General features: G+C 48.7%; 1 protein-coding gene across 9 annotated transcripts in view; it reads right to left on the bottom strand.

Moving 5' to 3' along the window:
* The window catches only part of LOC106585083 (autism susceptibility gene 2 protein), a 380,813-nt gene that overhangs the window by 219,609 nt on the left and 139,009 nt on the right, over positions 1-22,195 (bottom strand). For 8 of the 9 annotated variants that reach the window (XM_014170870.2, XM_045707151.1, XM_014170872.2 and 5 more), the window contains exons 3-4: positions 8,578-8,679; positions 2,247-2,282 (exon numbers count right to left, since the gene is read on the bottom strand). In XM_014170870.2, coding sequence (XP_014026345.1) covers positions 2,247-2,282; positions 8,578-8,679 — 138 coding nt within the window. The remainder of the gene's footprint in view (positions 1-2,246; positions 2,283-8,577; positions 8,680-22,195) is intronic. The other variant, XM_014170873.2, reaches the window with a different exon arrangement.

Consider the following 22,195-nt stretch of genomic DNA (forward strand, 5'->3'; position numbering starts at 1 on the left):
GGAACAATTTATTATAATCTTGGCTGCAAGGAGTGTTTGAGTGTTACCCAATAATACATGCCAACATGTACATAGAAATAGTCTGTTCCAACAATATATTCTTTATAACAACCATTACAATTTGCTACGGCCTCAGTCCTCCAAAAGCTCCAATTTCTAAATCTGAGTCTAAATCTGAACCATGTCTTATTTTACGTCTCAAATGTGCCTCTCAGATATAGCAGCCTGGCAGGCAGCATTAGATATAGCAAGCCTGGCAGGCAGCATTAGATATAGCAGCCTGGCAGGCAGCGTCAAAGACATATGGTAGGGAAATAGTGGAGGTGTTATCTCCTATAGAAGTGGAAAACAAACAGTCAAGAGAGATTGGGATTTTACCTCTTAGTGCCTTGTGACAGATAACAACCCCCCCGAGGCCAGGAGATGGTGATAACAGCCCAGGGCTGACCATCAGATAACCCAGCTATCTGTGCCTCCTCTCTCTGTGTGCTTGCCTGCCTGCGTGCTCTCCAACCCTCCACCACCCTCCTTCCTCCCACACCGGCTGCCTTCATCTCTCCCTCCCTGTCTCTCTCTCAGACAGGCCCTAGGCCCTACCACAGAGCCCGGAGCACCTGCTGATAAGGGCTCCTGCATGGCCCCAGAAGCCTGTGCCGAACCCTCTGTCAGTCCGCCCACAAGCAGCCCAAAGGGCTCCACCACACTGCAGCGCAGCACACACCATCAGATAGGGAGGCAGGGCAGGCGCTTGACAATGTCAGACTTCCTGTGCACTTTCTTAGGTTTTTTTTCTTACTTTCCTCCCTCTCTCCTCTCCTTTACTTACTACTCCTCTCTCAACCTTTCTCGATCCTACTCCTACTCTCAATAATATTCTCTTTCTCCCCCCCCTGCTCTCTCTCCATAAAGAACAGATGAAGAGGGGGCGTCCTCCATCCTTCCTTCCCTCCACCAGACTTAAACTGACAGCTCGAGCCAAAGGGCTGCAGCAGCTTCCGGGAGGTCTTGTTTGTTTACATCTCTGTGTGAGTATGCAGCCGTGAGGGAATAGGAAAGTGACATGTTCCATTTCCACGCAGAAGCACCATAAAACCCCACACAGATCAATGTCTTTTAACTTAAGCTTTGTTCGCCTCTTTAAGCGCTACCTCAGCAGATACTCTTCCCCTGATTAGCAGTGACAAACCATTTATAGATGATGTTTATTTGTTTGATCACACTGAAGCTACGATAGGAATTGCCATATGTCACTCACAGGCAGGTCTAGTGGTGTAACGGGAGCTAAAAATGTCTCTCTATAAATTGTCCCTTCATGTAGAGGACAACAAGGACGACTACAAGACTCAAGACTGCCTTTATCAACTCTGAACCGCATAATTAAAACAATACTCATCAGCTTTCTGGAAATAATGATAAGTGAACAGGTTCATAAGGTTTAAAAAACACATCCTGTTGACTTGTGTAGTCTGCAAAATATGCTTTCAAGTGGTAAAAATAGTATCCTAGATACACTAAGTGAGACAGTGTGCTGTATAAAAGGACTGGGCTGACAAGATTTATCACTTTACACAAGAACGCATAATACATTTTCAATTCAAAGGTAATGAAAGTATAGAGTTGAATGCGAAAGCAGTTATATTTCCCCTGTTCATAAGATAGGGCTACATTAGAACAGCTATGCTATGGGTATTCTGAAAGAATAAGTGCGCATATGATATTAAATGTATTGTGTGGGGAGGGGGTATGTAACAATGCAGTCACTCACTTTTTTAAAGGCTTTTAAGCATATTGTCTGACAACTGATTCAAATGGCTTGTAGTTGGCAGGCAGTGCAGGAAGACATCTCCTCCAACACTTAAACTGCAGAACTACTGAACGGCTGCCTTCCTGCACGGCCTGATGTGATGGATGTCAATAAAACAGCCACATTTACCCAAGGTAGAGCAGGACACCTTGGTTGCGTCTCAAATGGTATCCTATTCCATAAATAGTGCACTACGTTTGACCAGAGGGTCCTGGTCAAAAATAGCGCACTACATAGGAAATAGGGTGCCATTCGGGATGCATCTCTTCCTTTCCTTCCTACAATTTAATCAGTCAGTCATCCAGGAGTAATGTCCCTAATATCATGATTTCTCCATTACTCTATTTAACATAATTAAAGTGTCGAGCGACGGGGCAATAAAGAGAGCCGTTTGAGATTGTAATTCTGCCGTAAAGCCATGAAGCATGAAAATGTCACTTACCGAGTAGCCCCGGCCTGACAGCGAGTGAGTGGAGCTCTGTAGAGAGAGAGGAGAACAGGGTTGACCTTTAGGGACCATGAGCCAGCCACTGACATGATGAAGCCGCAACACTTTAATATCAATATTCACGTTAACCTTCTCCCTCACCGCCTGCGCCCGACCTGTACTAGCTAGCAAAAACGTCACTGCCATTCATTTTGGATGGCCTTGACTAGGGAGAGGGGAGATGAAAAGGGTATTTTGCTCAAAACAACTGCTTACTGCAGTGCAAATGAAATGACGCCACTGGAGTCAAGGGTATCAAATCAAATCACATTTTATTGGTCACATACACATGGTTAGCAAATGTTAATCCGAGTGTAGCGAAATGCTTGTGCTTCTAGTTCCAGCAGTGCAGTAATATCTAACAAATAATCGAACAATTCCCATCAACTACCTAATACACACAAATCTAACAAGTAATCTAACAATTCCCCAACAACTACCTAATACACACAAATCTAAAGGGGTGAATGAGAATATGTGCATATAAGTATATGGATGAGCGATGGCCGTGCGGCATAGGCAAGGTGCAGTAGATGGTATAAAATACAGTATTTACATGTGATATGAGTAATGTAAGATATGTAGAAATTATTAAAGTGTCATTATTTAAAGTGGCATTGTTTAAAGTGACTAGTGATTCATTTATTAAAGTGTCCAGTGATTGGGTCTCAATGTAGGCAGCAGCCTCTTTGAGTTAGTGATTGCTGTTTAGCAGTCTGATGGCCTTGAGATAGAAGCTGTTTCTCAGTCTCTCGGTCCCTGCTTTGATACACCTGTACTGACCTCGCCTTCTGGACGATAGCGGGGTGAACAGGCAGTGGCTCGGGTGGTTGTTGTCCTTCATGATCTTTTTGGCCTTCCTGTGACATCAGGTGCTGTAGGTGTCATGGAGGGCAGGTAGTTTTCCCCCGGTGATGCGTTGTGCAGACCGCACCACCCTTTGGAGAGCCTTGCGGTTGAGGGCGGAGCAGTTGCCGTACCTGGCTGTGATACAGCCTGACAGGATGCTCTCGATTGTGCATCTGTAAAGGTTTGTCAGGGTTTTGGGTGACAAGACAAATTTCTTCAGCCTCTTGAGGTTGAAGAGGCGCTATTGCGCCTTCTTCACCACACTGTCTGTGTGGGTGGACCATTTCAGTTTGTCAGTGATGTGTACGCCCAGGAACTTATCTTTCCACCTTCTCCATTGCTGTCCCTTCGATGTGGATTGGGGGGGTGCTCTCTGCTGTTTCCTGAAGTCCACGACATCTCCTTAGTTTTTTTGACGTTGAGTGAGAGGTTGTTTTCCTGACACCACACTCCGAGTGCCCTCACCTCCTCCCTGTAGGCTGTCTCGTCATTGTTGGTGATCAAGCCCACTACTGTTGTGTCGTCTGCAAACTTGATGATTGAGTTGGAGGCGTGCATTGCCATACAGTCGTGGGTGAACAGGGAGTACAGGAGAGGGCTGAGCACACACCCTGATGCGGCCCCAGTGTTGAGGGTCAGCGAAGTGGAGATTAAGTTTCCTACCCTCACCACCTGGGGGCGGCCTGTCAGAAAGTCCAGGACCCAGTTGCAGAGGGAGGGGTTGAGACCCAGGGCCTCCAGCTTGATGATGAGCTTGGAGGGTACTATGGTGATTAATGCTGAGCTGTAGTCAATGAACAGCATTCTTACATAGGTATTCTTTTTGTCTAGATGGGATAGGGCAGTGTGCAGTGCGATGGCGATTGTGTCATCTGTGGACCTGTTGGGGCGGTATGCAAACTGAAGTGGGTCTAGGGTGTCAGGTAGGGTGGCGGTGATATGGTCCTTGACTAGCCTCTCAAAGCACTTCATGATGACAGAAGTGAGTGCTATGTGGAGGTAGTCATTTAGTTCAGTTATCTTTGCCTTCTTGGATACAGGAACAATGGTAGCCATCTCAAAGCATATGGGGACAACAGACTGGGATAGGGAGCGATTAAATATGTCCGTAAACACACCAGCCAGCTGGTCTGCGTATGCTCCGAGGACGCCGCTAGGGATTCCGTCTGGGCCGGCAGCTTTGCGAGGTTTAACATGTTTAAATGTTTTACTCACGTCAGCCACTGAGAAGGAGAGGGGTGGACCTCAGTCTTTGTTAGCGAGCCGCGACGGTGGAACTGTATTATCCTCAAAGCGGGCAAAGTAGGTGTTTAGTTTGTCTGGAAGTGTGACTTGGGTATCCGTGATGTGGCTGTTTTTGTTTTTGTAGTCCGTGATTTCCTGTAGTACTACAAAGGAAAATACACAGGTAGGAATGCTTACGACTGAATATCAATGCTTAAGACTGACAACACCCACCACCCATGCCGTTAAAACACTTTGAAATATGTGTTTTTTGAGTGATCAAGTCATTGGTGTTGCTTAAATACTGTATACCATTCCATTGCATTACTCTTAAAAACCCATCTTTCATTGATTTGTGTAAAAAAATTACATTTAGAGTATATGTATTGGGGTGTAGTTTAGGGTCAAAGTTGAGTTTTGAATGCATGTGTGGACAAATCCAATAATGAATGTAACTTATGCACTTATAATGTCAAATACACTGACATTGTATAATAAAACTGTCATGTGTATGCTGACAGTGCTCGCTTCTGTTGATAGACGAGGCCCCTGACAGAGTCATCCTGGTTCAACTCCAAGTGAGGGGCCAGACAGACTGGAGAAAGCTGCTCTCTATCTCTTTCCCTGTCTCTCTGTCTCTCTCTGTATGTCTCTGTCTCTCTCCCTCTCTTTATCTTTCTCTGTCTCTCTCTCTTTCTGTCTCTCTCTCTGTCTCTTCTCTCTCACTCAGAATACCAATCTCCCGCTTCTTCCACACCTTCCACTTCCCCCCCTTTTACTTCTCCGTTTCGATTGGCAATTTCTCCTCCAGTCTCAGGAGGGGACTTTTCTGCTAGACCAATTTTGTCCATAGTACCTCCAATCCCTCCATCCATCTCTCTCTCCCTCTATCCCTCCTTCCCACACCTGCTTCTGTGCTTTAGCTGTCATCAGTGCCTCTGCTCCCTCTGATTCACAGACTCAACCCCACTGTGACGATTAGGGAGGTGTCCTATGGCGAACCGGAAAGTCAGCTCTGCGGGAATCAAAAGACTATTCCCTCTCTATTCACCCCTTCTGTCCCCACTGCCAGAGAGAGAGAGGGAGGGCTAGATGTGGAGGGCAGAAGGGCAGAGCCGGCCATGTATGTGGACACAAAGGGGGAAAAGTGAACAACATATGTGGTGTGTGTGTGTGTGTGTGTGTGTGTGTGTGTGTGTGTGTGTGTGTGTGTGTGTGTGTGTGTGTGTGTGTGTGTGTGTGTGTGTGCATGAGTGTGTGTATATGTGTGTGTGACTCAGTGTGGTAGTGGTAGGCCAAAGCCATTTGGAATTAGCCTTACTATGCAGGTTTCATTCAAGTTGGAGCGTTTGGAGTAGAAAGAGAGTCTTATTTAAATGATAATGAGGGACAATCCATTGGATTTAGTCCGGGTGAAGGGAAGAGGGGAAAAAATCCATTAAAGCAGGTTCATAAGCCATGGGGTCGGGATATAGCTAAACACTCTCTCTTAAAAGCCATTATACATGGCTCTCAATGGATTTCTGCAGCGCTTAATACTTCAAAAGCATTTAAGAACCTGCCCCAGAGACGCAGCAGCGAGGAAGGGGAGGATAGGGGAGAGGCATAGGGGTGTGGGGGTGTCGAGGACACTGGCGGTGTTTTAGGGTTAACTAAACAGCCCCGGAGAACAGAAATGTTGCTAAATCCGCCCCCTAATCCTCTCCCCATTTCCACGCCCCCTCCCCCGGACCCTCAAAGCCACGGTGACAAGCAGGGCGGTTGGTTTTCCTACGGGACAGACTATTGGTTTTAGAGGTGCGAGAACTTAAAGGGGCCAATCATGGCTTGGCGGAGCGTGAAGTGTGTTAAAAAAAGACGGGGCCAGCATCCCGCATGCAACCAGCAGCAGGACTCACCGCTCTCCAGAAGAACTGCACTCTTAGAAAAAATGGTTCCAAAAGGGTTCTTCAGCTGTCCCCATAAGAGAACCCTTTTTGGTTCCAGGTAGAACCATTTTTGGTTCCAGATATAACCATTTAGGGTTCCTCTTTAGAAAGGGTTCTACATGGAACCCAAAAAGGTTCTAACTGGAACCAAAAGGGTTCTACCTGCAACCGGAAAGGGTTCTTTAAAACGGTTATCTTATTGGGACAGCCTAAGAACCCTTTAAGGTTCTAGATAGCACCTTTTTTCTAAGAGTGTGGGTGGTTGTGTGGATGGGTGAGACCCCAGCAGTAATGTTCTCTTCCCCCATCTCCCCTCTCCCCCCTCCAACTCCCTCCCTACACTAACACAGATGCAGAGAAAATCTCCCTCTACATTTCCCTAATCCCTGCCTGTACGGCAGCTTTCTGCCTAGGCCCAGCTGAGCCAGGGGTAGAATTACCTAGTCAACGTAAACAGATACAAGACCCTAGCTACCGTGGAGATGAATAAACAACATCTCCACGCACGTCTCTATCGCTGCTTCCTAAATTGATGCATGACTGTTCTCAGTACGGAGAGGAGGCAGCAAGCTTCTCGTTTGTCTCTGTTTCCTTTTGGCAGTCCAACAACACAAAATCCATTTGACTCATGAATCGTGGGTACAGTAGAGTACATCTTTAGTTAAGAGCTCTTACAGCCTGGGACCACTTTGATGTGGATATTAAATGTGCGTTATGTATTTAATGAAAATTTGCAATGCAGTGGCAGAGTTGAAAAAGGAAAATAGTGTTTATAGATATAGGAAGTCCTTCCTCTCCAGTAGTGGCAATCGCCCTCTCTCTCTCTCTCTCTCTCTCTCTCTCTCTCTCTCTCTCTCTCTCAGAGAGCCTAGCTGTATTTCAGAGAGATAGATAGGGATGAATGGCATGGCTACAGCGATCAGTGTCTTTGCACCATCTATTTGGCAGGAGATTAGAGAGATGCCATATCTAACACCGTCAGCGATTACAGCATGCCATTTTAAACAGTTCTTCCCCTTACCCTCACGTACCCCCAACACCCTTTTCACTGCTGCATTTCCCTGTCAGAACTGTCATCCGCCAGCATCCTTTTATCTGTCAAACCCAGCTCTTTCTCCTGACTTTTTCATTTAAAAACAGCCTTTTACACAAATTCATGAGGAATGGCAGGGGGGAGACAAGAGAGGCAGAGAGAAAGAGAGAGAGGAGGCTTAGAAAAGGAGGTCGAAGGGAAGGGAAAATAAAATGTTGGTGGGGAGTGTTTATTTTTCTCTCCCTCTCTCCACGTCTCTAGATTTTCTTTTGGAATTCTGAATAGCTTGAACAACGCATTTAATAAGTTCATTAAAATCTTTTCTCTCCATCATTTTTCCTCGATCACTTCTTCAGCTGTAGAAGCAGCAAACCCCCTCTCTCCCTCCATGCTCCCCCCGTTCTGTGCAGCTAAATTAACTGTCTGATTGAATTTAGTGAGGTTTGGGAGGCCCGGTTGACAGGCATTAGTTAGGAAGCATATTCGACATTCATTTAAAATGAGCCGCTTGGGGATTTTGCATAAATTCTCATTACTTCCCCTGTATCTAAATTGCATTATTTCATCCCTAGCACCAACCGACCTCCTAGTTGCCTCCATTTACTACGCAAGCCACTCATCTTTTAAATGTGCTAGCATATGGACGCAGGCTCGGCAGTAATTGGAAAGACCTTTAACCTTTTAACTCGGCGAGGGTCAGCTACCACCTGGCTGAATGGTGTTAGGTCACATCTACATAACCATAGCAGGCTTTTAATAATGCATAGGGCATCTAGGCTGCATGCCAAATTATACCCTATTCCCAATGGGCCCTATGGTCCCTGGTCAAAAGTAGTGCACTATATAGGGAATAGGGTGCAATTTGAGAAGAAAACGTAGTGTGATAGCTGTGTGTCTGTGTGACTTGGATAATCGTTTCCTGCTTGTCACTGTTGACCAGGCAAGTTTTCTAATGCATGGGGATTTATGAGGTGTGAGTCTGGGCCAGTATGAGCTACTGCACCAGCTGCCCTCTCACTGCTGCCTCTCTGCCCCCTCTCTCTCTTCTCCTCCCCAGGGCCCTTCAGCCCTGGACAGTCTGCTGCTGGCCTGGTCTCTTGCTAGGAGCTCTGAAGGGTCTGGGAGAGTAACGGCCCTAGTTAATCGTGTTGCAACAAGGTAGGTAGATATGGTCTGGGATTCTGGAGGTGTGGTGGTCTGGAGGTATTGGGGCCTGATGGTCTGGGGGGTAGGACTAGAGGGTCTCTCTCACCTCACTGAGGTGCTCTTTAGAGGTGCTCCTGTTGGGTCTGTTGAATTCCTGCATGGCCCCATCCGCGTCCAGCTTCACTGGGCGTACCTGCAGGGCCTTGATCTGGAGGAGAGACACAGAGGAAGAAGCACACATTATTATACAGTATAAAATTATAGAAAAAATATGTTGTGCATTATAATGCATTATGCATAGATCATAACGCATTATACATGTGCTCGCAATGCATTATGAAGAGGGTATTCATAAAGTGTTACCAAAAATGTTTTCTAGATCAGAGACAAAGTATCTCTTCGTGCTCCCGAGTGGCACAGCTGTCTAAGGCACTACATCTCAGTGCAAGAGGTGTCACTACAGTCCCTGGTTTGAATCCAAGATGTATCACATCCGGCTGTGATAGGGAGTCCCATAGGGTGGCGCACAATTGGCCCAGCATCGTACGGGTTTGGCCTAGGTAGATCGTCATTGTAAATAAGAATTTGTTCTTAACTGACTTTCTTAGTTAAATAAAGGTAAAATAAAAAATGGAATAAAAACATAAGTACGACTCCAGCCGAAGAAGACCAGCTACACAGCAACTCCTTGATACAACACGACCCAAACTCCATCACAACTATTCACACATCTGTTTCACCTGTCTTTGTGATTGTCTCCACCCCCCTCCAGGTGTCGCCCATTATCCCCTGTGTATTTATTCCTGTGTTCTCTGTTTGTCTGTTGCCAGTTCGTCTTGTTTGTTCAAGTCAACTAGTGTTTTTGACTCAGCTCCTGCTTTTTCCAGTCTCTCTTTTCTCACCCTCCTGGTTTTGACCCTTGCCTGTCCTGACCCCTCTGCCTGCCCCTGACCCTGAGCCTGCTTGCCGACCTGTACCTTTGCCCCCCTCTGGATTACCGACCTCTGCCTTACTCTGAGCCGGCCTGCTGCCCAGTACTGTTGCCCCACCTCTGGTTTACTGACCCCTGCCTGCCTTGACCTGTCTATTGCCTGCCCCTGTTGGAATATTAAACTATTGTTTATTCGATGTGGTCTGCATCTGGGTCTTACCTTCATACCTGATAGTACGAACTGGCCATGACTGACCCAGCAAACCCGGACCAGCTGTGCAACGCCATCTCCTCCCAAGGAACATCCATTGGTAGGCATGAGGAATTGCTTCGTGGGCTGACGGAGTGGGTCCAAACGTTGGCTGAGCACCATGACCGGGTGTTGGACATGCCGCTGGAGTAATTCCGCAGGTCGTCTGGGGGGCAGCTTGCCACGGTGGTAACCCCACCGCCCCTCAGCAACTCAGCAGTTAGCAGTACCACCCCACCGGCCACTCCACCTTCCCGGGTTACCTCCTCCAGAATGCTTTAATGGAGAGCCGAGCACCTGTCGGGCGTTTCTAGCTCAGTGTGCCCTCATTTCCGAGTTTCAGCCCTCCTCCTTCCCTCGGATCGCTCCAAAATAGCCTACCTCATCACGCTGATGTCTGGAAGGGCTCTCACCTGGGCTACCGCCGTGTGGGAACAGCAGCCGGCCATATGCACGAGCCTGGAGGGGTTTGTGGGAGAGGTGAGGAAGGACTTTGATGCCCTGTTATACGGGAGAGAAGCTACCCGGAAGCTAATCCAGCTCTGGCAGGATGCCCGCACTGTGGCCGACTATGCGGTGGATTTCCGTATGATGGCCGCGGTGAGCGCGTTGAACCCGGAAGCACTGTTCGACATGTTCCTGTAAGGCGTTTCGCAGGAGGTTAAGGGCGAGCTTGCGGCTCGGGAGTTACCCACAGATTTTGACACCCTCATCGCTTTGACCATCCGCATCGATGGGTGATTGTGGGAACGACAGATGGAGAGGAAATTCGATTTCACTCGCACATCCAGGGATTCCACCTCGCCTCCGAGTCATCTCGGAAGTCCCCGACGGTTCCGTGGCCGAGAGCACCCGAGATTTCCCGACCTTCTTCAAGAGTCATGAGCCCATGCAACTAGGCAGGGCTGGGCTGTCGCCAGCGGAACGACAACACCGGATCAGCACAAGGAACTGTCTGTATTGCGGGACTTTTGGTCATTTTGTGTCCTCATTCCCGGTAAAAGACCAGGCTCACCTGTAGGAGTGAGTACTCTGGTGGGCCATATGGGGAACTTTTCTGCTTCCCTTACTCGCATCCCTTTTCATGTCATTCTGCTGTGGGGAAATCTCTCCGGGTCTTCATTGCCACTCAGCCCCTCTCCATTCCTGTGGATGTTAGAGCGTTGGACAGGCGCTCTATAGGTCGGGTCACCCATAAGACCACTCCCATCAACTACATGTGTCAAGGAATCACAGTGAGACCATTCAGTTCCTGCTCATCAAGTCTCCCCAGATCCCCGTGGTTTTGGATTCTCCTGGCTCCAGCGACCCAACCCACTCATCAACTGATCTACGGGTGCCATCATGGCCTGGAGATTGTTCTGCCATGCCCACTGTCTGAAGTCGGGGCAACCTGCCCCAGGACATCTTTCTGGGCCCTCAGAGGTGGTTCTGGATCTCTCCGCCATTCCCGCGGAGTACCAGGATCTCCGGGAGGTGTTCCGCAAGTCCCGGCTACTTCCCTTCCGCCTCACCGCCCCTATGACTGCGGGATTGACCTTCTCCCTAGCACCACGCCGCCCCCTGGGGCGTCTGTACTCGCTGTCGGGACCTGAAACCAAGGCTATGGAGGACTACACAGGGTTCTTCTTAGTGGAGAAGAAGGACAAGACACTGCGCCCGTGCATTGATTACCGGGGACTCAATGACATCACTGTAAATAACCGTTTTTCACTACCATTCATTTCCTCGTCCTCCAAGCCGCTCCAGGGGGCCACTGTGTTCTCCAAGCTGGTGCTACGTAAGCCTCCCACCTGGTGCGGATACGAGAGGGGGACGAATGGAAGACCGCTTTCAACACGGCCAGTGGCCACTACGAATATCTGGTCATTCCCTTTGGCCTCACCAACGCCCCTGCCGTGTTCCAGGCTCTGGTGAATGACGTTCTCTGCGACATGCTGAACTGGTTCGTCTTCGTCTACATTGATGACATCCTCATCTTCTCCCGCTCCCCCCAAGAACACGTGCTCCATGTCCGGCAGGTTCTCCAGCGCCTTCTGGAGAACCAGTTGTACGTTAAGGCAGAAAAGTACGAGTTCCATCACTCCACAATTCCCTTTCTGGGCTACCTCATCTCTGCTGGGAGCGTCAAGATGGATCCAGAGAAGGTGAAAGCAGTGGTGGATTGGCCTCAGCCTACATCCAGGGTGCAACTGCAACGCTTCCTGGGGTTCGCCAACTTTTATCCGTCGCTTTATTTGGGGTAATAGCACCCTGGCCTCCCCCTGTCTGCCCTCACCTCTACCAAGGTTCCGTTCACGTGGTCCACGGCCGCAGACTGGTCATTCCGGGAGCTTAAACACCAGTTCGCCATCGCTTCAATCCTAGTTCATCCGGACCCTTCCCGTCAGTTCGTGGTGGAGGCCAACGCTTCGGATGTCGGAGTGGCGTCTGTTCTGTCCCAGCGTTCTACCCTGGACCTTAAGCTGCATCCCTGCACCTTCTTCCACCGCCTCAATGCCATGGAGAGGAATTACGATGTGGGGAATCGGGAGCTTCTCGCGGTTAAGATGGCATTGGAGGAATGGAGGCACTGGTTCGAAGGGGCCAAACATCCATTCATTGTGTGGACCGACCACAAAAAACCTGGAGTATCTCCACACCACCTAGCGCCTCAACTCCAGGCAGGCGTGATGGGCCCTGCTGTTTACCCAGTTAAATTATCCCTCTCCTACCGGCTGGGGTCCAAGAACGTCAAGCCGGATGCCCTGTCTTGCCACTATAACCCTACGGCTACCACCCCCGAGCCCGAGACCATCCTTCCCACTTTATGCCTGGCAATGGCACTCAGTTGGGGTATCGGGAAACAGATCTGGAAGGCACAGCAGTCCCAGCCGAACTCTGGGGGGGGGGCCAGATAACCGGGTATTCGTGTCTGACGCTGTCCGCTCCACGGGTCCTGGAGTGGGCCCATTCCTCCAGGCTTGCCTGCCACCCAGGCTCCTGGCAGATCCTGGTCTTTGTGCGACAACGTAGTGGCCACTGGCCGTGTTGTGACCTACCATGGTACTTGACGTCACCGCTTTTGTCGCCGCCTGCACGGTCTGTGCACAGAACAAGACCCCTCGACAAGCTCCGGCTGGCTTCCTCCAACCTCTGTCTGTCCCTCATCGCCCCTGGTCTCACATCTCCTGGACTTTGTCACAGGTCTCCCCTGTCTGATGGCAACACTGCCATCCTGACTGTGGTGGATCTCTTTTCCAAGACCGCCTGCTTCATTCCTCTCCCCAAGTTACCCTCTGCCAATGAGATGCCCAGCTCATGGTGCAGCACGTCTCCCGGATCCATGGACTGCCCGTGGAGATGGTCTCTGACCGCGGCTCTAAGTTCTTGTCCTGGTTCTGGAAGGCGTTCTGCACCCTCATTGGGTCGTCGGCCAGGCTGTCCTCCGGGTTCCAACGCCAGTCTAACGGCCAGTCGGAGCAAGCCAACCAGGACCTCGAGACCACCCTGCGCTGCTTGGTCTCCGCCAACCTCACCACCTGGAGCCAGCAGCTGGTGTTGGTGGAAGATCCCCGCAACACCCTTCCCTGCTCTTCCACGGGCCTATCACCATTTGAGTGTTTCCTGGGGTATCAGCCCCCACTCTTCCCTGAGCAGGAAGAGGAGGTCGGCATACCTTCTGCCCAGATGATTGTCCACCGCTGTTGTCGTACCTGGAGGAGAGCCCGGTCGGCCCTCCTCAAGACCACATCCAGGTATCGACAAAAAGCGGATCGCCATCGGACCCCGGCTCCCCGGTATCATCTCGGGCAGAAGGTATGGCTATCCAAACGGGATCTGCCCCTCCGGGTGGAATCCCGTTAACTCTCCCACCGGTTTATTGGCCCGTTCCCCATCTCCAAGATCATTAGCCCCTCTGCTGTTCATCTTCTGTTGCCCTGTACCCTTCGTATACATCCAACCTTTCATGTGTCCGGAGTCAAACCCATATATCACAGCCCTTTGTCTCCCATTTCCAGGCCCACCCCTCTCCCCCGTCTCATCGACGACCAACCGGCTTACACGGTGAGGCATCTCCTGAAGGTTCGACCTCGGGGCAGGGGGTTCCAGTACCTGGTTGACTGGGAGGGCTATGGCCTGGAGGAGAGGTGCTGGGTCCCCGCCAGGGACATCCTGGACCCAGGCCTCACCGCGGATTTTCAGCGCCGATTCCCCGGTCAACCAGGTATGCGCCCAGGTAGGATGCCAGGTGGATGTCGTCAACTGGCAGCTTCATGAAATAGTACCCGCAAAACACCAGTCTCAACGTCAACAGTGAAGATGTGACTCCGGGATGCTGGCCTTCTAGGCAGAGTTGTAAAGAAAAAGCCACATCTCAGACTGGCCAATAAAAAGAAAAGATTAAGATGGGCAAAAGAACACAGACACTGGACATAGGAACTCTGCCTAGAAGGCCAGCATCCCGGAGTCGCCTCTCTGACGGTGAGACTGGTGTTTTGCAGGTACTATTTAATTAAGCTGCCAGTTGAGGACTTGTGAGGCATCTATTTCTCAAACTAGACTCTCTAATGTACATGTACTCTTACTCAGTTGTGCACTGGGCCTCCCACTCCTCTTTCTATTCTGGTTAGAGACAGTTTGTGCTGTTCTGTGAAGGTTGGTTGCTGATAATGGCACTCTGTACGCCTATGTAGATATTCCATAATAAATCTGCCGTTCCCAGCTACAATAGTCATGTACAACATTATCAATGTCTACACTGTATTTCTGATCAATTTGATGTTATTTTAATGGACAAAAAAATTGGTTTTCTTTCAAAAACAAGGACATGTCTATGTGACCCTAAACTTTTGAACGGCAGTGTGTATATAATATATACACACAATTGTGTATCCCCCACATCTAAAACCAAAGCTGCGCCCCTCTATTCACACAAAGGAAATCCATCCGTAATAGAAGTAGCTCAGTGTGAAACTGCTGATCTCAGTATCAGTTTATAGTTTTAATGTATGCAAGCAGCACTGGCAGAAACCAAAATGTCTGCCTGAAAGTCATGACCTCCGCATTGATGTAACACCTGTATCCAACAACAGTCTGCAGAAAAGTAGTTACCAAAATCATGAGCATTTTGTTCATTGTTTACAATCTGCACATAACGGTCGAATGATGAAGTTGCTTGTTTGGGTCTGCCAACATGAGAGCACATGTTGTTTGGTGGGGGCTAGACAGACAAGCCATGAGAGGAGCGTTGGCTTGGCAGCGACCCATATTCCTAGGACAGATGGGAGGCAGCCACACCGCCACAGTCGGACGAGGAGGTAGGAGGTAGTCCTCCCCACATCATCCTATCAGTCCTCTACAAGCCCCTCTCTGAAAACAATTGGGACGGCTGATGGCGGATGGCTGCCTGTGGGGTGTAATCCACTTGACTAGCAGCTTGCCGCTCTGCCTGCTCTAGTCCCTGGTGGCGTAGCACGTCGTGGCTCGCCTCGGTCTCCAGATTTCCACTGTAATTTAAGCAGATCACTGCTACAATTAACCTTTCCCGGGAAATATCAATTATGGCCCCCGGCAGAGTAAAATTAAAAGGGTCATCAGCTAATCTGACAGGTCCTGTACTGAGGCGGCATGGCAGAGTCGCTGCCACCTGGCTGGCCGAGATAGAGACTGAGAGAAAGAGAGGCTGCCCTGGCTGTTTGTCTACCCTTCTGTCTGTCTGTCCATTTGCCCGGTGACCAGCAACCAGCAGCGACAAGCCAAATAGACACAATTCCCTTTTAATTACCCTGCCGAGACCCTGGCCAGGCCGAGCCAGATGAGGCCTGCTGATTGGACGAAAGGCGCTAGCGTATGTTGAGGTCAGTAGTGACAGCCCGGCAGAAATGGCACAATGCCTCAGGCAACATACTGCAATCAGGGTGCAGACACACAGACAGGAAGGAGAGAGAGACCCTGCAGGTGGTCGTAATCAGGTGTCTGCCATCCTACAACTCCCACTGTCTCTCTCCCTCTCTATCTTTCTCCATCTCTCGCTCTCTGAATCTCTCTCCCTGGCTGTCAAGCTAATTACTCCTTGAATCTGAAAATGGATGACAGGCTTTATGATTACTACTTTTTTTGGCACAAAGAATCCACTTCCAAACAGAGGTGAGGTTGGGTTCATGTCATCTTGTCAAGTCAAGTGCAGTGCACTGACAGCCAGGAAGACAGTCAGGCACTCTGATTACTTTGTTTACCAAGCATCAGCGCTGACAAATATCCAAGCCAAAGTGTTTACACCCCCTCCAGCAGGTCCGTAGTGGTGGATCCTCACTCAGCAATCACACTGATTATTGATCAGAGCAGAGGGGCTAATTAGCGACCCAGCTTAACGATGCTGCCTGCCGGTCTGGCTGTAAGGAGGCTCTCTAACCTATTGTTCAGCAGAACAGGAGGAATTGATCCAGGCTAAAATTCAGCGCCTCTGATAGAGATTGGCAGCCCTGTCGGCCTGTGATTAAGGATGTGGATAGTTCAGGTTCAGGGAGAGGCTTTACTTGGTCTTGAGATCTACCTGTATCTCTTTAATTCTTTTTTGTACTCAAGTGGCAGCCTATTCCCTATGTAATGCACGACGCACACAATTGTTTTCTCTCACTAGCACTGAAGGGCAAGGCCACAATATAGAGGACTAGTGGGTGGAGCTAATGTCTCCTCTGAGATCTGATTGGCCGATCCGGTGACAAAGATCAAAGTCAACCTAGCTTTGAAATGCACTCTGGGTAACACTAGGGGGAATGATTCTCTAAACGGCCCTGTTATAGAGCCCTGTATTCTGTCCTGTGGATTAATTTAGTTTACAACGGCATAGAGAATTGCCAGGTGCAGCATGGGGCAAGGTTAAACAGGTTGAGTTCAAGAAGCGGCAGCGAGTGTTTCTCCGCTCCGCATTAAAGGCACTCTGCAGAAATAAAAAAAAGTGCACAAGTAACGTGTGTGTTGTACATGAATAATGCACTGGAAATTAGGCCCATTAGTCTGGGTATTGAACGTGTCTGCTCTACGGACAGACTCTCTCTGGAGGCTCTGCTCTGTGCTCTTTAATTAGCTTCAAAGGGCCCTCTAGCGTCTTAATTTCTCCCAAGTTGATTAGCTGCTGACTGCCGACTTGGGCCTGCTCATTTACACTGAACTGAACTGCAGGGGTTTATAAAGACAGGAAAAACCCCTAAGAACAAACCGCCTAGTCGTGACATTGTTAAAAACAGCAGTGTTTCAGTGGGGCTGACAGAGTCCATTCACGCTAGGCTATGCTAACCTGCCTCTCCCCCATGTTGATCAATTTGCAGCCAGCCAGCCCACAGGCAGGGAGCTGGTGGTTGATGCTTTGTTGTGATGCTCTTTTGACCCCCCCCCCCCCCATCTTGTAGGGCAGCCATTTCAGGGCCTCTGCATCAGAAGGGTCTCCACCTTCCTGGTCGAATTAAAAAGCTTTCAGCCCCTCAGCACCTCTCCCTCTCTCTCGTCATTCTCCTCTCCCCGGCCTCTCTTCACCTGTCAGCTGTAGTCTGGGAGGTTGTGCCATGGCCTCATCCCAGTGTCAGTCCTTATTACCCTCATCCAGACCTGAGCCTCCGCCTGGCATCTCTTCTCCTCTCTGCTGGCTATATTGTGGGGCTGTGGCGGGGCGGCAGGGTGGGCCAGGTGCAGTGCCGGGGAGGAGGCCCTCCGCCAGGATACAGATCCTTCCTCTAATTTGTTCTGAAAAGTGTCCTGTGCAAAGGATCCTCACCCCCATTAACCCAACGAGACGCAGCGAGGGATAGAGCCACTGCTGCTGGGGGATGGGAAGGAGGTGGCGGGGCCCAGCCCAGCAGTGTTGAGCATCAAGCAGGCAGGCAGCAGCAGAGAGAGGCACCTCAGTGCCGCAGAGCACTGGCTCAATCTATTGGCTCATTATCCCCAGCGCAGGCTGGGGCGCAGACAAGTGCACTTTAGGGCCACAGGCCAAATTGATTCATCTGCCTTCATTTTCTTCAGGCTCAGAAGTGGCAGCTGCTCAGAGGCAGGGGAAGGAAGGAGAGCGAGCGGTGCTGGAGTTCCTGGCTTTGTTCATCCTCAGCTCAGCAGCACCCGACACGTCTCGTCTGCCTCCACCTCCTCTCACACCCCTCCCTCCTCCTCCTCTCACACCCCTCCCTCCTCCTTCACCATTACACCCACCTCCCTCCCTCCCCTTCTGTAATGGTAACAGCCACAACACCCTAAGTCCCTGGCTGGAAATTAGCCCAAGGACAAAGTAGTGGGTTTACTACAGGGATAGAGCAAATGGATTTTTGCATTTATTTTGATGAGTCCCCGCGTATCCATTACGTGTCTTAATCCTGTATTATTCATCCCCCTTGTAATAAATGACCACATAAAAAGGGAACATGTGTTATACGAGAGCTCAAATGCCCCAATAACTCTCTCCGGGTACAGTGAAGTCAGTCAGGAAGGACTACATCATATTTGCCAGGGGAACAAATACGAGCTTGTGAAATTGCAACAAGACGGCGTTTCTATTCTTGGCAGTGACACCAGGACAAGAGAAAACAGTCACTCGTCAGATTAAAACAACACAGACCCACCAGACAAACGAGCTGCAGCACACAAACAGACAAAGAATAACCCACCACCCGGCATGTGTTCGTGTGAGGATGATAAACCACACACGGATACTGTAGCTAAGTAGGAGGCCTCCCTCCTCCTCATCCTCCACCGCACCGTAACAAATGAGTCAACCTTAAAAACCACAAACGCTTCTTGCCCTAATTCAGCGGTCCCCCTCAGGAGCGATCAGAGTCCCACAGGCCCTGTCTGTAACAGATGAACAGGGTAGAGTAGAGCTGGGATCCCCTTGGCCCCCTCATCTCATCCCTGCCCTGCAGCCCTCTCCAATCACTCTCACCATATGTCTCCTGGGGGAGAAAGGGGAGCTGAGAGAGGGGGGAGGGGGAGCCCAGAGGGAGCGGAGGGAGGAAGGCACACCTGCTCCTGAACATGGACTCCTCCCTCAGAACCTATCCCTGGGGCTTTGAGCCCTTCCCTAACACCTCCCACCCTAACCCCAACCCCAGCGACCCCACCTGCCCCCCCCTCACCATGCCCCCCCTCACCTGTCAACCAGGTTCAATACAACACCGTCTGCCCTGCACTGATAAGCACACAGCCCCTAAGGACGCACAGACACACACCCAAGCACACATGCACACACACACCCTTCTTATCGCAGGCAAGCATTTCTCAGTGCTGCTAACAACAGCAATTAGGCCAATAATGTTGAAATGTTAGTAATGTTATTAGAAACGAGAGCAAGTGCAATCCTCAGGATTTGTGTTCTCTTCATTACCCGAGTCAACAACGCATCCAAATTATGCAGATCACCCTCTCTCTCCCTCTCTCTCTCCCCCTCCCAAGATGCACAGGCTTTGATTCCTGCATAAACTATTAGTGTTGAAAGAAGGAGCGTGTTTTGCAAATGGTTACGTACGCTAATGAAATACATTTAAATATCATTCACTTCCCTTTAGTGTTGTGTTGTTGTTTCTGTCTGGAGCTCAGCTTCACTATTTACAAGTCAAAGTTCCCTAGACATGAAAAAAAGACGTTTAAAGAGAGAAAAAAGCAGGGATAAACAAGTGACCTCTGGGTTTGGCAGCATTACATTGAACCTTCACTAGTTGAGATATGGTTTAGAAAGAAAGATTCATTGGTGTAGTTGCTTTTCTATGTGATTAAATATCTTCACAGAGGAAATGATAGGAGCAGGCTAATATAACATTTGAAATACAAGTGCCACACATAATGCAGTAGCAAATTGAATTACTAGAAAAGATGGCAAATGCAAATGCATGAGACGCACTCATTGCTGTGGGTTGGTGGTATAGATCTATTGAGATTCAATCTATTATGCATGACAGCTGATCTGCATTGGCTAAGTACCATATTTCTTCATATTTAATGTTGTTTACACAAATAAATAATAACTTGTATTGAGATCTGATGGCCGCGTTGGCGTTCCAGATTAAAAACAAAATAGTGCATTATATGATATAATGGTTGCTATAATTATATTTTAAAATGATGGTTGCTTATCATGGTAAATAAATAAAATAATCCTCTTGCTAAATAAAGAAAGATAGAGATTGTTGTCCTAATGGAAATGTAGGTCATTACTGTAACAGGTAACTTGTTCACAAAGACTTCTGGTTAAATTAATCAATTCAGTTTGTTTATTGTATTACGCAATGTAATAACCTTAACAAGGCCTCGTATGCCATATATCCAGTTCATAAATACCAACGTAATTTCACAACAACACGGTTAATCAATTATGACTCTCTATAACCTCATAAATCAGTGGAGACGAGAGATAAGCATAAGCCAGGTTCTGAGAGATGTCGAAACAACAGAACGTAGCCTACGACTGAAGACAGAGGTTTCAGTGGCCCTTGGCCTTGCCTTATGCACCTTAACACTAACTGACTGAACGAACACAAACCGTTACAAGCTATCATAAAATCGCAATGACTCTGTGGAAATCCAGTGCCCAGTTTTGGCCCGACAACACACCAACGTCTCATTCGATGGGGACTCTCTTTAGCCTCGTCACATCATATCCATGTGTTAACGGCAACAGAGGATATCAGCTCCTTTCCACATAACACGTACAGGGATACGGCCTGCGTCCCAAATGGCACCCTATTCCCTATATAGTGACTTTTTGGGGAAGTGGCAACATTCACACTGCACGCTAAGAAGTGACACCGGATAATAGTGACACTCTCCTTCGAAACACGTAGCCTGAGAAATATCAATATCAATATCAAATTACATCTGAAATAATGATCAGTCAAACTTTTTTATAGAGGATATGTGAAAAAGGGACTTTATGTGCTTTTTTTTTTTTTTTTTAGCTGTATGTGCTTTTTGACTCAAACACGCACTTCAGACACCTTGCCTTCTGACTCGAGGGCGTCATTAGAATCCTGGGAGGATAAAAAGAGAAAAGCAGATGTGTATGAGCAAAGGGAAGAAACGTTGGAAACCAGTGTGGCATTACAACCAGGTTGCCAGATCCATGCTTTATCCAGCTTCTATTTTCACTCAGAGGAGCTGTCTAAAGCACAAACTGGTACTTTAGCTCTGGCAACTAGGCTAATGTACAGTAGCACCTCTTACCTAGCCTGTATGACTACAAGACAGCTGTGACCGAGGACACCATGGTGAGCAATGCTCCTCCAGTGATTACAACACGCTCAGCTCAGGCATTTGAAAGTGACAGTGTGTAAAATGTAGGTGTGTCCAAATGTAGCCCCAGTATGGAGGTTTATCCTCAGGCTTATAAAGCATCAACTAGAGTTAATCTGGGTCTTACTCAGGAGGCTGTGCGAGAGAGCAGACAACCAGATGGGAAAGAGAGAGAGAGAGAGAGAGAGAGAGAGAGAGAGAGAGAGAGAGAGAGAGAGAGAGAGAGAGAGAGAGAGAGAGAGAGAGAGAGAGAGAGAGAGAGAGAGAGAGAGAGAGAGAGAGAGAGAGAGAGAGAGAGAGAGAGAGAGAGAAGGGGCTGGGGTTGTGAGGCAGAGCCAGAGGGCTGCATCCCAAATATTACACTATTCCCTATATGGCGCACTACTTTTGATAGGAGCCGTTGTCAAAAGTAACCTATCGCACTATATAGGGAATAGCGTGCCATTTGGGACGCAACCCAGAGACAGCCAGAGCTCTGGGCCTGTTTAAATCGGAGGCAGATGTAACACATGTAATGAATCAACCTGGGCTAATACTGCTCCCTCTGATGTCTGAGAACTCTTCCTGCCCTTGGAAAAGTCCTGAACGTTATCTCACGCCTGCACAAACTGCCAGTGCATTTGTTGTGTAGGAGTTTGTGCATATGAATGTGTAGGAGAGTGTGTGTCTCTCTCTCTGTGTGTGTGTGTGTGTGTGATGATGTTTGTGGTCTCCTGGACAGCTGCACAAATCCCCGGTGGAATCATGTTCTGACAGCTGCAATTTTATATTAGGCTTAGGGATGTATGTGTATGGAGGGGCGAGTTAACACATGGCCCAGCAACGGTCACATGAAAGACGTAGGACCTAATCAGAAGACCATTGCTGTTCGAATGGTAACGACAATCCAATAAAACATGTTGCCGTGCATAAATCTGAAATCGTCAATCAAGTTTACTGCATATCGATCTGCAGCATATAAATAAATACCTGTGCAAATCTCACAGAGGCTTCTGAAACACAACATATAGATTTTACAAAGGGAGAAAGAAGAGGTCAAGAGTCAAAGGGGTAAATATAGAATTGAACAAACACACGGTATAGTGCCTCTGACCCTAAAACACCAATCACCACTGTGAACCTTTAATGCTCTTATTCCAGGAGGCAGAGAGCCAACATTACAACACATCAAAGGCCACAATCATCTGTGAACCCTACCGAACACAGGAACGTCAGCCAGAAGATCTACACATGGTTTAGATTTGCCATAATTGCAAAGTTTGGGAGCAAAACTTGGAAACAGGAGCAGAT

Source organism: Salmo salar, chromosome ssa24 (assembly GCF_905237065.1).
Source record: "Salmo salar chromosome ssa24, Ssal_v3.1, whole genome shotgun sequence".
Taxonomy (NCBI): domain Eukaryota; kingdom Metazoa; phylum Chordata; class Actinopteri; order Salmoniformes; family Salmonidae; genus Salmo; species Salmo salar.